This window comes from Erpetoichthys calabaricus, chromosome 8 (genome assembly GCF_900747795.2).
Source record: "Erpetoichthys calabaricus chromosome 8, fErpCal1.3, whole genome shotgun sequence".
Taxonomy (NCBI): Eukaryota; Metazoa; Chordata; class Cladistia; order Polypteriformes; family Polypteridae; genus Erpetoichthys; species Erpetoichthys calabaricus.
The window spans coordinates 176,788,740-176,805,396 of record NC_041401.2 but is presented as its reverse complement, the minus strand read 5'-3'; the positions used below and the strand labels follow the sequence as shown (position 1 = coordinate 176,805,396).

General features: G+C 38.8%; 1 protein-coding gene across 5 annotated transcripts in view; it reads left to right on the top strand.

Moving 5' to 3' along the window:
- rerea (arginine-glutamic acid dipeptide (RE) repeats a) overlaps nucleotides 1-16,657 on the top strand; it is a 365,998-nt gene that overhangs the window by 261,827 nt on the left and 87,514 nt on the right. For all 5 annotated transcript variants that reach the window (XM_028807869.2, XM_051931035.1, XM_051931032.1 and 2 more), the window contains 3 exons: nucleotides 5,232-5,280; nucleotides 10,983-11,107; nucleotides 12,670-12,769. In XM_028807869.2, coding sequence (XP_028663702.1) covers nucleotides 5,232-5,280; nucleotides 10,983-11,107; nucleotides 12,670-12,769 — 274 coding nt within the window. The remainder of the gene's footprint in view (nucleotides 1-5,231; nucleotides 5,281-10,982; nucleotides 11,108-12,669; nucleotides 12,770-16,657) is intronic.

Sequence of the window (16,657 nt, the reverse complement as noted above, 5' to 3'; positions counted from 1 at the left end):
AAGCTGTTTCAGCTTGCATTCATTCAATCACATTTTGAATCATAACAACGTGGCTGGCAATATGACAGTCAAGAATTCTCAGATTAAATAAATCAGTAAGTACCATACAAGTCTGTCATCTTTAGTTGAGACATCCTCTGAGAGTCATATGCAAGAGTTTACTAAGGTTTCGTTGAAGCCTGTGTCAGTGCAGACATTTTACTTTTTCATGCAAACCATTGTAACCCCAGAGAGGAGTACTACATTCAGAATAAGCTCTGTACTACAGTAAAATATTCAAAAGGCTCATACATATGGTGCATCTTGGTTGTTTCCAGTTGAAAATTAAGCAGCTCTTGTATTAAGAAATCAATGATTAGTATCAGATATAAAAATACCTAAATAAATAATAATAGTAATAATGGCATTTGTCAAGTTGTAAATCTTGTTTTCACCTTGTGTGTGTGTTATAGTTTGTGTGCTTGCTTGCTCTTGGTGGAAAAGACGGGGGGGGGGGGGGGGGGGGGGGGGGGGGGGCATTGAGATTTGGCTGGACTCCTGTCCTTGTGTCTCCCTCCTAAACGGCCTCCTTTTTTACTGACTGAAAATGATCTAGCCTTTGTCAGAGTTTGCCTGGGTAGGCATTACCTGAGGAACAGGATGTATAGAGAGAAAAAAAGATCTAAAATGTGTAAATTCTGGCTTTTGGTGTGAGAAGGCAAATGTCTTTGGCATAGCATGACCTTAAGAATTGAGTATAATTTGCCAACCAAAATATTCTTGTTTTTTATATTTTGATTTAGGGGGATGTTCAGTGCTAATAAAAAGTATCCACCCTTGGAAGTTTTCATGTTTTATTATTACACAACGATAAATCACAGTGGATTAACTTTGGCTTTTTTTGACGACAATCAACAGAAAGCAACTCTTATGTCACAGTAAATACAGATCTCTTCGAAATGGTCTAAGTTAATTACAACTATAAAACACAATAATTTACTCCGTAAGTATTCTCCCCTTTAGGTCCATATTTAGTAGGTGCACCATTCTCAGCCATGACCACCTTTAGTCTGCGTGCACAGGTCTCAGTCTCTCTATCAGCTTGCACACCTGCACACTGCCGTTTGTTACCTTTCTTCTAGTCAAAATTGCTCAAGCTCTGTCAGAATGCATGAGGCGAGTCTGACATGTCCTACGACAAAAAGGCGTGTAACGTGACATTGGCTTTAGATGCTATGTATTCTTTACCTTATCACATAAAAGCTGAGAATCTAATCAAAACATAGGAATGACTAGTCTAGGTATACAAAAACAGTTCATTTTATGTAGACAAGTCGGAAAGATGCCAAAAGTATACCATCTATTTTATTTTCTTTGGTTTGCCTTCCATGGTCTGTAAATAACCCAGAAGAGAGTGGTGCTTAGGAGGTACCATAAGGTTGAATTTCAGCCAATAAAGCCATTTATTTCTTTATTCAGGACACATTAACTCAGAGAAACTCAACCAGAAAGGTGAAATTTAATTCTGTTTGTCTTTTTTAATAAGTTTTAGGTGGATGTCACACTGTAATTTATTCTGTTTTCTTTTCAAGCTTGGATCTTTGCATAAAAATGATAATAAAAATAGGAGTAGTAAATGCATGTAGATAATTCTATTACACATGCTCTAAACCAGAGTCTCCTGCTTTAATCAAAACCATACCATTAGGTATTTCATTGGAAGAACTGGTTTAATTCCTGCTTTGTGTGTGTGTGTTTTTGGTTTTCTTAATGAAGCTATCACAAAGTGAATCAAACACTGCTAAAGTGACAACATTTCTCTGTGTCTCTGATTTCTGGCTTTATTAAAACAGACGTGATGGAGAGAGAGGTCCGGATGCAAATCATTTTGACAGTTTCTGGGCAGCATCCCACTTGCTGTATGAAATGTGCACTGTACCCATGGCAACTGGGTACTTTTCAAAAGGAACATCTTGTCATTTTCTTTAATCCAGTGCAGCTGGAGATGTGAACACCATTATTAAAATGTTGTTCCTATGGTTACTTGTATTTGTTAACGGCAAGTACTTTAATGCACATTTTCTGTTTCTGTTTGTTTGTCACTCCAGTTATTAACTGGGCTGAAAGTACAAGTGAGGAATTTTAGTAGATTGGTTATAAGATTAATGTTGACGTCTGATCAGCAGCAGCTGTGTGTGCAGCATTTAATTTGCCAGTGTAAAATACCTTTTAAATTACTGCAATATTTTTTCAATGGCAGATAATGTGTTCCTGTGACTCTAAACTGGGAATAAGAATGTGTAATATGTGCCCTGTGTATGGTTAGATTTTGCTATATTGATAATTGGAAACTCCATGAAGTGTTTGCTTTCTTATTCATTTGTATAATCCCTTGTACTTTAACATTCAGTGTAACTTTTAGTCCACTTTTTTATTTGGTCGTCTTTGAAAATGATGCCTAGAATAGGGGCAAAATAATATCAGTTTGGAATAAACATTTGTTTGCATTTATTGACAGCATCTATCTGGTAATAACTGCATTTAGTAACAAGCTTAAACAAACAAGCTGCCTTTGTACACTTGGCTTGGAGTGGGTGGCTGGTACTATAAATAAAATGCGAACATTACATAAACATGACACGGGGTATCTAATGACCTTTACTTCCAGTGGTGGTTGACAGAAAGCCAGTTTGCCTCATATTTGAACTCAGAATTTGAAGCTTTTCTTTGTAGCAGCTGTGAAGTTGATACCCCATATTTGTGTAAACGCTTATTTTCTCAGTGGTAAGTATCAGCTTTTGTTAATACCAACAGGTTATGGTGGAAAAAGTTATAAAGTAAATAACACAGAGTGAAAATGTATCCAAGAAAAGAGATGAAGGACCAATTCTTTTATGCACTGTGGCGGCATGATGGCTTTGACATGCTACCTACAGATTGATGCTGTGCCAAGCCTTTTTAGCTGGTATAATTTTGGCATCTTTCCGACACAGAAATCAGCTTTTGAAAGGCCATATGTTCATCTTGGAGTTTATGTGCTGGTGAAAAACATCACCCCAGGTCAACTCCTGCTCAGAACTAATAACATAACTATGCTATGATTTAAATTATTTTTTTCTGACTGACAATATGAACCATAAGCTTAAAGCCGCATCTAACACTGTATGTTTAAATGTTTCATAGAACTTAATAACTCATTTAAATTTATTGTGACTATGTTTACATGCAGTCTGAAATTTTTTTTAACCAAAATAGTATAAAATGTCCTGTTTCACAGGCTGACAGGTAAAGCAATTTGTAGAGAGTAACCTGACGTGTATACAGATCCTTGTTATCATTGATTTGTAGTGTCTTGCTTTCACACTCACCTCTCCTTTAAATACATTTGATACTGAATTGCCTAATTATTCTGTATTACAACATACTGGCTTCTATCAAAACTAAGCAACTGAATGTTAAATATAAAAAAAAAAGTTTGGCCAACTCTGTTTGCATATTGTCATAAGAAAATTAACAACATTCTATTGATAATTATGAAAGAATTCCACAACAAATACCTAGCTTTGTCCTCTTTTGAGGTGTTTTTTTGAGGATTGATTTAAAAAAAATGCTTCTTCTCTAAAAAAAAATCGACTTTTGGAAGTGAAAGGAGAAAAGTGGAATAAACAGTCTATTGCTTGTTGACAGAAAATAGATTCACTCTAGTGTCAAGATATGTAAATATTATTAAGAGTATTGCAACTTTGGTTTCAGAAGTTAAATATTACTGGGGTGTAAAAAGTAACATGATCACATAACAATTTATTAATATTAATATTAATGACCTAATAAGGAGCACCACCCACTGCCATCAGAACAGCTTCATTCCTTCTTGGCATACTGCAGTAGAAGTTGTGAGGTACTATTACATTCTTAAAGACGAAAAGCTAACAGTTCCTTTAGGTATGAAGAATCTGGAAATCTACTTTGCGTTCTGCACTCCAGAACATCCAACAATGATATTTTGATCTTGTTATACTGGATGCTGTGACATCACTTCTTGATGAATTAATGCAGTGCTTACTGGGGTAGTATCTTTCCGGAATAGAGAAAATTTGCAAGTAAACAGGTTTTACACCATAGAAAAATGGCCTGACATTTCTTGACTATCTCATGACCATGTAGAGCAACTATCACAAAATGTCAGACTAAGTTTTGCAGTTTTTTTTACAGGTCCACCTCCAATGTGGGTGCAGTTTATTTGGCCTGTTTAGAACTCCTGTGTTCGGATTCAGCGGGTTGGAAAATGGATGGATGGATAGTTGTGTCATAGTGCTCACATATCAGAGTGATCCAGATTTTTTTTTGTGTGTGTGTGTGTATCTTATTTGGAAGAATTTCCTAAGTAAAAGTTTGTTTTTTTTACAGTCTTTGGGTTTGCAGTATTTTTTTTTGGTAAAGGTTGGATTATGCGTTGCATTTTTTTTCAGATGGTGATGAATTCAGGTTTAGGGTTTTGTTTTTGATTGTGTAGAGCAGTGTTTCTCAAGGTCATGGGCTGATGGCGGTGGGTTACGAATTGCTGTTGTGTAAATTGGTAGTGCGTTGCGAGTAGTTTGCGGCTGGTTGCTGCATGATGATAGTGCTTGATCTTCTTCACCCTGATGATCATGCTCAGTTCATTAAGGGGGATAGCTGCTTTGACAATCATGCTCATTTCACCAAGGAGGGTACCCACTCTGACCATCATGCTCAATTCTACAAGGGGAAGTACCTGGTGATGATTGGGCTTGAGTAAGCAAGGTTTCAACATGTGGTTTGACACAAAGAAACTTGCAATGGGAAAAAGAGGGTAGCAACCGCAGGAAGCCAAAGAAACACTGGCGTATATTCTTTCTCTTTCCATATTGTCACATTTCATTCTTCTTCCCTTCACAGCTTGGCCTGCTCTTGTCCAAATACCATCTTATTTTTTTCTTGATCATTAATCACTTTTATGTTTATTTCATAATCTTATATAATCACAAGGTTAATTTAGTTGCGAGTGAAATATTTGTAATGTAGTCTGTCTTAACCTTAGTAATGAACTCAAAGATTAGAAAATGTAACTCTCACCAACCAGGTTTTTTTTTTTTTTACAAATTAGTGTCTGGACGTAAAGCTTTTTTTTTTTAGTTTTGTTAATTCTTGTAGCAGTTTTGTTTCAAATGTGCAGTTTAGTTTTTCTGGTTTTTATCATGTGTCCCTAATATACTTTTCTTTATTTTGTTCAGGCGATTAAACAGCACACAGGGAGAGATCCGTGTGGGTCCCAGCCATCAGGTGGGTTAAATGTATTGATAAGATTGCTAAACAAATATTCTGGATGAAAGTAGAAAATGTGTATGTACATGTAAACATTAACATTGGTAATGCTTGTAACGCTTTCATGCAGTAAAGTTGAAAGGTTGTCTTGCACTATGTGATTTTAATACTGAAATAGATCAAGTTCCATTTTCACACCCCTTAAGATAGGCATTGTTAAACCACAGCTGTAAAATACAATCTTGTGCGCATGTATGATATATATTTAAGACATTAATGGCTTCAGAACATTACTCATGTATACAGTATTTATGTAAGCCAGCAGTTATTTTGGAAGGCAGTAACTGTGTAGTAAATACCATTTTTCCACCCAAAGTGTTGCTTTAGCGCTTTATGCTTTGTGTTTTTCTACCAAGCATGTTGCAAGAGGTATTAGTATCTACATACAATGTTTGTGGTAGTTCAACATGTATTGTAATAAAATAATTTCCTTTTACAATTAAAGTGAAAGTGTTATTTAATTGCAATAAGAAGCAAATAAGTCAAGTTGTTTCAAGAAAGTTGTTGCTGGTTTTATGGAAGAGTGCCTTGTTGTATAATCCCACTATGATAGATTTGAATCTAGAGCTTGTTTTTCTCCTGCCCAAAAGTAATCACATGCATTTTATTATAGATGTTATTATTTTTACATTTTTTGTGAATGAAAGTATACATTCCCCACTACTGTTGCATTTAGTATATCTAAGGATTATTTATTAAAATGAGGTGCTGATTTTTTTTTTTTAGTTGCCTAAAACTAATAATGAATTCATGTCTAATTATTCTGATAAAGCCTAAAAAGTTCAACATAATCTTGCACATTCACCTAACAGAAAATAAAAGTAATGTTTTTGAAATCATTGTAGCACTGATTAGAATTTTAAACATTGGAATCTAAAAGGCCATTTAGCCAATTTTAACTTGCATACTAAATTACTTTTCCTTAATTGTTACATAAGCTTGGCAAAAAATAAAAAATAAATAAATAAAACCCAGGATTTTTAAAAACCCTGTATGCAAGCTTATATACAAAGCCATTGTTTGGGATCTTTTGTACGTCAGTCTGTATAGGGTTGTTAAAACTGAGGATATAGCAAAATATTTGTAAAATTTTTTAATCTACCTTTTTCATAAGTAGTCCTAAATTTCCATTTCAGCTTCTCTTGAATTTTTCCCAAACCTTTGTGCATAAGAATTGTATTAGAACTAGACTTGGCACTCCTTCTTTTTTTCAATTCTAGCTGTTCATATAAGATGACTCAAGTCTAAAAAGAGTGATCTCAGATCCTACCAAGCATAGTCTGTTATGCCCAAATCCTCCAATCTGAATTTCACTTATTCCATAACAGTGAAGTTCATGTTGGAGATGACCAATTTAGGCAGAAGATGAGTGTATAATGATAACTGAAAAGAGCTTCATGAGACCCACTTGTAGTCCTCCAGTTGGTGGCTTGTTTTGGTTTTGAATGTGTAAGTCAAAGGGAATGCAGATGCAAATGTATGAAATGCTGACACTAGCAGGGCCAGACAGTTGCGTCTGTATGTTTACATACACCTTGACTAATAACTTTCAAACTCAAAAGTTCCAAACTTCACACCCGTCATGTTACCAGGCAATTCATGTATTAAGTCAATTAGCATATCTGATTATTTCAGTAAGAGATTTTCTCCAAACCAATGATTAAAAGACAGATTTTTTTCTGCTTTAAAATGCTATGTCAGGCTCCCAGTGATACTGGATAGGCTCTGTCCTATTATTACATAGACACAGACAAGGTAGATGACTGTAAAGTATCTTGCCATATCCATCAGACTTCCATATGTCTGGTTGTTTTGTAGTAGAAGATTTAAATCTCTTCCACTAAATACCTAAACTACTGTTGCTTTTCTTATTGCCCTTTGTGTGCTGGAAAAATGAATGTTGAGTATTCTTCATCTAAAAAGATGTGTTGCCTCCTTACTGTATGGTGAAAAATGCATTTATTTGGTCAATATGGTAATTACACCATTTTGCATTCCGCATTCTGTAAAATGGGCATACAGCAGAATTTGTACAGTTGCACATACTGCTTAAAGGTTTCTGTTAATTGGATTGTCAGTATTTATGGATGTCAATCACAAAGGACACAGTGGTTGTAACGAGAACATTCTGTTTGATGCTCCTGATGTAAACATGTTTTTAAACGTTTGTGGAAACATACTGTATATATTATTTGAAAACACTTGGTATTAATCATGTTAGTGCTGCAGTCCCAATGTAAAGAGTTTTATTAGTTTGTCATTTTTTAAAGAAATCTGGCACTGCTCTTCATATTATTGACGTCAAAATAGTTTTAGTTAAGTCAAGTTGGTGAGCATGCACTGGTACAGTGTGTTGCCGACACCCACTACACAACGAAACAACTCGGGATCCCAGTTTGCAACCCCCCCAGGCAGACATGCGGTCCAGACCCACCCTCTGGAAATGACCCTCTATATGCCGCAGCCATGTGTTATGTGGGCGACCCCTTGGTCTGGTCCAACCATTTGAGTCCTCAACATTGAGGGTCCTACGAGCTGGATCACCCTCAGGGAAACGCTCCACATGGCCGTAGTGCCGTAACTGACGCTCCCTCACAATGCAGGTAATGTGCCTCCACCGGGACTCCATGAGCAACTGCTCATTCGACACAAAGTCAAACCAATGGTACCCAAGGATTTTCCAGAGAGACACAGTACCAAAGGAGTCCAGTCTTCATCTCAGGTCACTGGATAGCATCCATGTCTCGCAATCATATAGCAAGACAGGAAGCACCAGGACTCTAAAGACTTGGACCTTCGTCCTTTTGCATAGATATCAGGAGTGCCACACACCCCTTTCCAGTGACCTCATTACCCCCATGCTCTCCCAATCCGTCTACTGACTTCATAGAAAGAGTCACCAGAAACATGAATGTCACTGCCAAGGTAGGTAAACCTCTTAACAAGGTCAACACTCTCTCTGCAAACAGACACACTGCTGATGGCTGTGCCCAAGAGGTCATTAAAGGTCTGGATCTTGGTTTTTTTCCCAGGACACTCGCAAGCCCAGACACTCAGACTCCTCGCTCAGTCTCTCGAGCGCCCCGATCAGGGCCTCCATTGACTCCGCGAAGATCACAGCATTGTCAGCAAATTCAAGATCCATGAACCTTTCTTCACCAACAGATGCCCCACAGTTGCTGGACCCCACGACCTTGCCCAACACCCAGTCCATACAAGCATTGAACAGAGTTGGAGCAAGAACAGACCCCTAACGAACCCCAGAATCAACTGGGAAAAATGCAGAGGTCCTACCTCCACTCCGCACAGCACTCACAGTACCAGTGTACATGCTGGCCTTGATATCCAGCAACCTTGAGAGGATCCCGCAAATCCTCAGGATGTTCCACAGGGTAGCTTGATCAGCTCAGTCGAACGCTTTACAAAAATGGACAAAGGCTACAAAAAAACTGTGCCGATATTTTCATTTGCAGTCCATGAGAACCCTCAGTGCCAGGATGCGGTCGATGGTAGACGACTTAGGCGTAAAACCAGACTGTTCCGGTCGCTGGTAGTTGAGCAAGTGATCACGGCTCCTATTGAGGACGACCCTAGCAAGGACCTTACCTGGCACCAAGAGCAGTGTTATCCCCCTGTAGTTGATGCAATCCAGGCAATCACCCTTCTCTTTCCAGATAGGGACGATAAGTCCCGTTTTCCTGTCGGTTGGGATGATGCCAGTTTCCCAAATGGAAGCAAAGACTGCTTGCAATGCCAGGAGGACAGCCTTATCACCAGCCTGGAGAAGTTCACCCCGGATACCACATATCCCTGCAGCCTTTCCTCTCCATAGCTGGTTCACCACCTGTGCAATCTCAGTGAGATTGGGTGGTTCACAGCTAATTGGAGGATCAGCCTCAAGAACCGTGGACCCAGAGATATCCAACGTCCTAGCCGGAGATCATCTTTGAACAACTGCTCAAAGTAGCCAGCCAGCGGGTCACAACTGCAGTGTCATCCGTAAGGACCTTTCCATCAGTTGCCCTGATTGCGACTCTCCGAGGAACAGATTCAGATGTGCGTAATGCTTTGATTCCTCTGTAAGCAGGATGTGGGTCGCTAGACCACAGATGGTGTGTCACTTGCTCACAGATTCCTCTAACAAGCGCCTCTTTATCTGCCCTCAGAGCCGTCGCAGCAGTCCTTCTCAGTTCCTGGTACAGACCAGAGTTGCCACTGAGCCGTGCGCTGCGACTCCTCTTGATGATATCCAGGGTGCCCTGTGAGATTAAACACCTCCTTCTGGGAACACCGGTAACACCAACACAACCCTCAGCAACCTTCAGTCTTGTCACGGAAGGTCTCCCACATCATATTAGGATCGGCAGTCGTACCCAAATCTGAAACTTTCTCACACAAACTGCATGCAAACTCATTAGAAACAGCCTGGTCTTGGAGTCTGGCCAAGTCCAGGCTCATTTTCCTAGTAGGTGGTAACCTACTGGACCTAAGCTGGATCTTAAGAGTAGTAACAACAAGTCTGTGGTCAGAATTCACAAATTGGGCACTTCTGTAGACCCCACGAGGATGTGATCGATCTCCTTCACTTCACTACCACTATTGGAGAACTAAGTCCAACGATGCAGTTCAGGTCGCTGGAATCAGGATCCAGCGATTCACAGCCTCTGACCTTTTGCAAAGTCAAGGAACATAGAGCCACTTTCACCACAGTCACTAGACCCATGGGGACCGAGACAATCCTCATAGCCAGCCCTGTCAGTGCCAGTGGCTGCATTGAAGTCACCCATGATCAGAGAAGTGTCACCTCGTGGGCACCCATCAACCAGCGAGGAAAGCTGCGAATAAAATGTCTCGCCAAGACATCACTCACCACAGTCGGAGCATACACTGAGACAACAGACAAGGCACCCAGAGAGTGCCGTAATCTGAGTCTCATAATACACTCGTTGAAAGGAGTGACATCAGACACCATTGGAAGAAGCCAGTCTTCTACAGCAACAGCTACTCCCTGAGTATGACAGCCATCAGACCGACCAGACCAATAAAAGGTGTATCCACCTACAGAGATCTGACCGGTCCCCAGTCTGCGTACCTCAGAGAGTGCCGCCACTGAAATGCGGAGTTTATGCAGCTCCTCCGACAGCAGAGGAAGATGATCATCTTGCCGGAGAGACAAGACGTTCCATGCGCCCACCCGTATGGGCCGCCTCAAATTGTTTTAATGTTATAATGTAATCTGTTCCTGTTAACATCATTTTGCAAAAAGGTTTACCAAATTACTTCAATGAAAGGCGAAAAGGGATAACATCTTTTATTCTCTCCTTTCATTAATTATTTGGTACAATACAGTATTCCTTTGGCAGTTATATTTATGCTTTAGAGCTTTCCTTTTAGAAAAGTTTTCTAGAAAATCCTTTCATTTTTAAAAATCTAATGAATTATAATTATTTTTTATTTTTAGTGATACGTTGTGATTGAAATAGTAAATACATTTATGGGAGGACAACACAGATATAGCAAAGTATATATATTGATTGATCATTCGTAATTCTATTGGTGCATAGACATTCTTAGCTTTACTCATATTTAAAGTAAGTTAATATTAAATGTTAATTTTTTTTTTAAACAATTATCCTGATTGTTACTGCCTTTTGTGACAGGCTAAACTTCCAGAATTGCAGTCTTTTCCCACTCCTGATGGACAAGCTATTACAGAAAATGAGGAACTTGTGTGGATGCCTGGGATCAATGACTGTGATCTTCTTATGTACCTAAGGGCAGCTAGGTAAGTACACAGTATCCTGTTGATTATATTTACATTTGTTTGGTTGGCTTGTGGAGTGAAAATCATTTACTTAAATGCTGTTCGTTACCTTGTACCCTTGTTTATCTTATAAAGATGAAAGTGCCCTCTTGGTAATATGCCAAAATTTTTGCCCTTTTCCTACTTTAGAGTATGTTCACATTTACTGCTTATAATCTTTGTTGTATTTAGCAGTTAAATACTAAGCAAGCACTATGATGTAATAATAACAAATGTTTTCCTTTAATCAGACTATCACAGGATAGCATGAAATGTTTTTATTGTTCCTGTGCTAAAATTTGTGGCTTGAATAATTCAGTAATGTTTAGTATAAAAAGTACTATCGAAAATCCAAAGTGAAGTAAATGCTTGTTTCATTGCTTTGATCTCCTTAAGCATTAGTAATAAAAGTTAAAAAGAATACTAGAAGATATGATCTTCCTATAGCTGTTTTATACTTCTTGGCAATAAAAAACACATAAGTAAAATGAAGCAATTAGAAGTAGATATCGGACAAATCAACCTTAGCCATCTTTGACGAGGTACACATGCCGCAGCCATTTCCCCCATTATAATGTGTGTGATGATGTATGATGATCCTGTGCAGAATTGATTCCCACCTTGCACTGCAACTGCCAGATTAGGTACCAGCAATCCCACCCTGGTACGCAAGGTAGAAAATGGATGGAAGCATAGAATTCAATACTAGGTAAGGATGAGTACAGGACGGTTGATTTCAGGTTCATGAATAACATCTTTGAGAAGAGGGCTGAAGTCTAGAAAAGCTATATTAGACAGGAGTACTTTTTGCCACCCCTGATGTGAGTGTGCTATTTATAATGTTGGCATATTTTTAGGTTTTGACAATTTTGGCAAGAAAACTTGAATGACTGAGTGCCTCTAACTTTGTAGGTCGGGTCCTTCTTTTCTTCAAGCTAACATACTTTCTGCTTTGAGAATGCAAGTGACAAATGTATGCAATTTTAAAATGCTAGGCATATACAGTACATGATGGATTTTGGAAGCCTGGAAAGAAAATCAGAGTGCGGTGGTTATCGTGATTCCATTGTCTCTGTATTAACAAGATAGAAGTAGCTATAAAGTGATTACAGTCAGGATATACCATGAGCCATTTGACAAGGTGGTACATTTTTATGGCAGCATTTTTAGTGCTCTGTTTTAATTCTTAAGTCCAGTTTAATTAAAAAAAAATGCACACATAATAAAAAAAATAAACCACTTACATACAAGTTTTTTTTTTCTTCTAAAGGAAATTAAATATATTTATTTTGAATTATTTTCCTAATAAGTAGTTAAAACCTGATGTGCTAAATGAGAGTTTTATTTAAATTGTTAGTTTTCAGTTTTATCTGAAATAGTAAGAGCACAAGATGTTGCAGGTTTTCTGTGTGTCTAAGTATAGTTATCAGGTAAGCACTGGTTTAATATGTGGTTTTCCTGTTAAATCACTTGATTATGCAATACCTTGTAGTTGCCTAACACAGGCAGATTTTCTTGGTTATTAACTTTTTAAAATATTTCAGGAGCATGGCAGCATTTGCTGGAATGTGTGATGGAGGATCTACAGAAGATGGGTGCTTGGCTGCATCTCGTGATGACACAACACTAAATGCACTGAACACAGTAAGTACGGCATTCCGTGCAACTTTGCTTGACGAAAATAATTAGTGCTTAACAGTTTACTTTCAACGACCTATAAACAATAAAGTTCAGGTAATATAGCTTTATTTTATACCTTATTATTATGTTGTAATGAGGCTGAAGGACATAAAAACAAGCAGAACCCAAATTTATTTGAAGAGTATGGAGAAGCTGATCGTCAGTTATCACATAATTCAACCACCTACGTAAGCATAAAATATTCGATAGATACTTTATTAATCCCAAGGGGAAATTCACATACTCCAGCAGCAGCATACTGATAAAGAAAACATTAAAGAGTGATAACAATGCAGGTATACAGACAGACAATAACTTTCAATAATGTTAACGTTTACCCCTCCGGGTGGTACTTAAGAGTCGCATAGTGTGGGGGAGGAACGATCTTCTCAGTCTGTCAGTGGAGCAGGAAAGTGACAGCAGGCTGTCGCTGAAGCTGCTCCTCTGTCTGGAGATGATACTGTTTAGTGGATGCAGTGGATTCTCCATGATTGACAGGAGCCTGCTCAGCGCCCGTCGCTCTGCCACAGATGTCAAAACTGTCCAGCTCCGTGCCTACAATAGAACCTGCCTTCCTCACCAGTTTGTCCAGGTGTGTGCGTCCCTCTTCTTTATGCTGCCTCCCCAGCACACCACCACGTAGAAGAGGGCGCTCGCCACAACCGTCTGATAGAGCATCTGCAGCATCTTATTGCAGATGTTGAAGGACGCCAGCCTTCTAAGGAAGTATAATCGGCTCTGTCCTTTCTTACACAGAGCATCAATATTGGCATTCCAGTCCAATTTATCATCCAGCTGCATTCCCAAGTATTTATAGGTCTGCACCCTCTGCACACAGTCACCTCTGATGATCACGGGGTCCATGAGGGGCCTGGTCCTCCTAAAATCCACCACCAGCACCTTGGTTTTGCTGGTGTTCAGGTGTAGGTGGTTTAACAAATTCCTTGATTAGGTTCCTATACTCCTCCTGATGCAGCCCACGATAGCAGTGTCATCAGCGAATTTTTGCACGTGGCAGGACTCCGAGTTGTATTGGAAGTCCGATGTATATAGGCTGAACAGGACCGGAGAAACTACTGTCCCCTGTGGCGCTCCTGTGTTGCTGACCACAATGTCAGACGTGCAGTTCCCGAGACGCACATACGAGGTCTGTCTTTAAGATAGTCCACGATCCATGCCACCAGGTATGAATCTACTCCCATCTCTGTCAGCTTGTCCCTAAGGAGCAGAGGTTGGATGGTATTGATAGCGCTAGAGAAGTCCAGAAACATAATTCTTACAGCACCACTTCTTCTGTCCAAGTGGGAGAGGGATCGGTGTAGCATGTAATTGATGGCATCTTCCGCTCCCACCTTCTCCTGGTATGTGAACTGCAGAGGGTTGAGGGCTTGATGGACATCTCACTTGCGATGTCAGAGCGACAGGCCGGAAGTCATTCAGCTCACTAGGATGTGATACCTTTGGGACTGGGGTGATGCAAGATGTTTTCCAAAGCCTCAGGACTCTCCCCTGTTCCAGGCTCAGGTTGAAGATGTGCTGTAGAGCAGGGGTCCGCAGCCCACTACCGGTCCGCAGCCGTGTGACAGCCAGGCCGCGAGAGAACTGCCGGCAACGGCGACTCACTCAGACTTTTCAGAACGCTTGACGGGCGGGGCTTTGCAGCGGTGCCGAGAGAGGAGAGAGACCGAGGTGAGAGAGTATTACAACAAAGTACTTTTATGGTCCCGACAGTTTCCCCATATGACATGAGTCTATAGAAGTCACGTTACTACGAAGTACATTCAACAGATGCTTTCATTACAACGAAGTGACCTTGAAATGCTTGAATGAATCATCCACAGAGCAGTTAGATCTATGGTCGCAGCTCAGATGTGCATGTTTGCACAACGATCCCCAAATAGAAACATTGTAAAAAAATCTCTTTCTTCGAACTTTCCTCGTACTGGTTTTTTTTTTGTTTTTTTTTTCTGTTTTTGTTGTCTGTGGTTTTCAGTGATTCCTTTTGCTTATTGCTTGTCAACATTTGAAAAACATCCATTGGAATTTAACTCATTGTCACCCTCCTATAGAAACGGCAGACACGAAAAAAAGATTGCAGTGTTAATGTTTGTGATGTGCAATCTGTTGGAATGGCAAATGTAAAGCAAAATACAAATCTTACAAATAAATTCTGTACAAATCATACAATGTGATTTCCTGAATTTTTTTTTTACATTTTGTCTCTCACAGTGGGAATGCACCTACAATGTGAATTTCAGACCCCTCCATGATTTCTAAGTGGGAGAACTTGCAAAATCGCAGGGTGTTCATATACTTATGTTCCTCACTGTATGTATGTGTATATAGCCACACTAAAGACACAGGGACTTTTTAACTATTTCCACCACACTCGCACGAAGGCAGTGGACACATAGCACTCTTTAAAAAAAAAAAAGGGGGGGGGGGATCCATTCCCTTATGATCATTTTACACCTACATATAAACTAACTTAAGTACATTTTACACATCCACCAGGGATTACATCTGAATCCTCAAACAATAACAACAAAAAAAAAGCACAAAATCCACGAAAGGACTAAATTAAAACTTCTACCTCCCCTGCAGTGTGACATCTGCCCCTCATCTCTCCCTTTTTTGTTTGGCCTCAAAGTCCATCACAATTTTGTAGAGGACTGTACATTTGATAAACAAAATGTTACTCTTTCTTAATGGACAAAAACTTTCCTCTGGAAGAAGTTGTTAATAACACAAATACAAGTATAAGCTGACAGGACAGAGAAGAGGCTTGTCATTTAATTTTGAATATTCATGCTATAAAACACATTTTAAAAATAAATACGCAAATGTGAGTGCAACAGTGATAGTATGTAGTTTATGATTGACTTATACACTTAGATGGACCCGTTCCATCTCTGTAGTACTGGGCAGGACCCTCTTAATTGAGGGACTGTTCAGTTTGTGGTAACATGCATATGTACCTAATAAAGTGGCCACTGCTTGCAGTTTTTTATTTTTTATTTTTTTAATATATACATAATATCATTAGGCATGCATTTTGACATTTATAAATTGTTTCTCTGTGCATTGCATATGCTCATGAAGATCAGTAGCAAACTGATTGCTTTGTCACATGTAGGTTGTAATTAGTCTCTAATTGTATAATTAGTTGTGTGCCTCTGCCAAGAATCAGATGTTGCCAGAATTTGGGATGCCTGTAGGGATGCCTTGAAGAAGACTGCTGACATAAAAGTTTGCAGCCTGACAGGTTACGAAAAAGTGTGCTTGCATGTAAACTGTGTGTGTGTATGTATATATGTATGTGTGTGTGTGTGTGTGTGTGTATAATAAATATATATATATATATATATATACACACACACATACACTCACACACATATGTGGAACTTGTGCATGTTAGGTAACTTCATTTTATTTTGTTCAGAGTAAAATTAAAACTTCTAATTATTATCCTTTTTGGACTGTGTTTCTCCTGGCATAAAATAACATTCTTTTCTTGATAACCCTTTTTTCTGGTAATGTGTGTAATGTAAGGCATTATATAAATGTATTCTGTTTTAATTTTTTAATCTTAATATAGGATACAATTCAAATATACTTGAAAGAGAAAGCCTTTTTTTTTTTTTTTTTTTTTTTTTTTTTTACAGTGGAGTGCACAAGAATTTTACTGACTCAGTTTCAAAAGGTTAATTGAATTTACTGCACAAAAATACAAATTCAAAATCTCATATCACTTTCAGAACTTCTGAAGACAACTCTTGTCTGGATACACACTTTTGTTATACTGTATATTTGGGAAGATCTGTTCCATTTAATGACACATTTTGACAAATT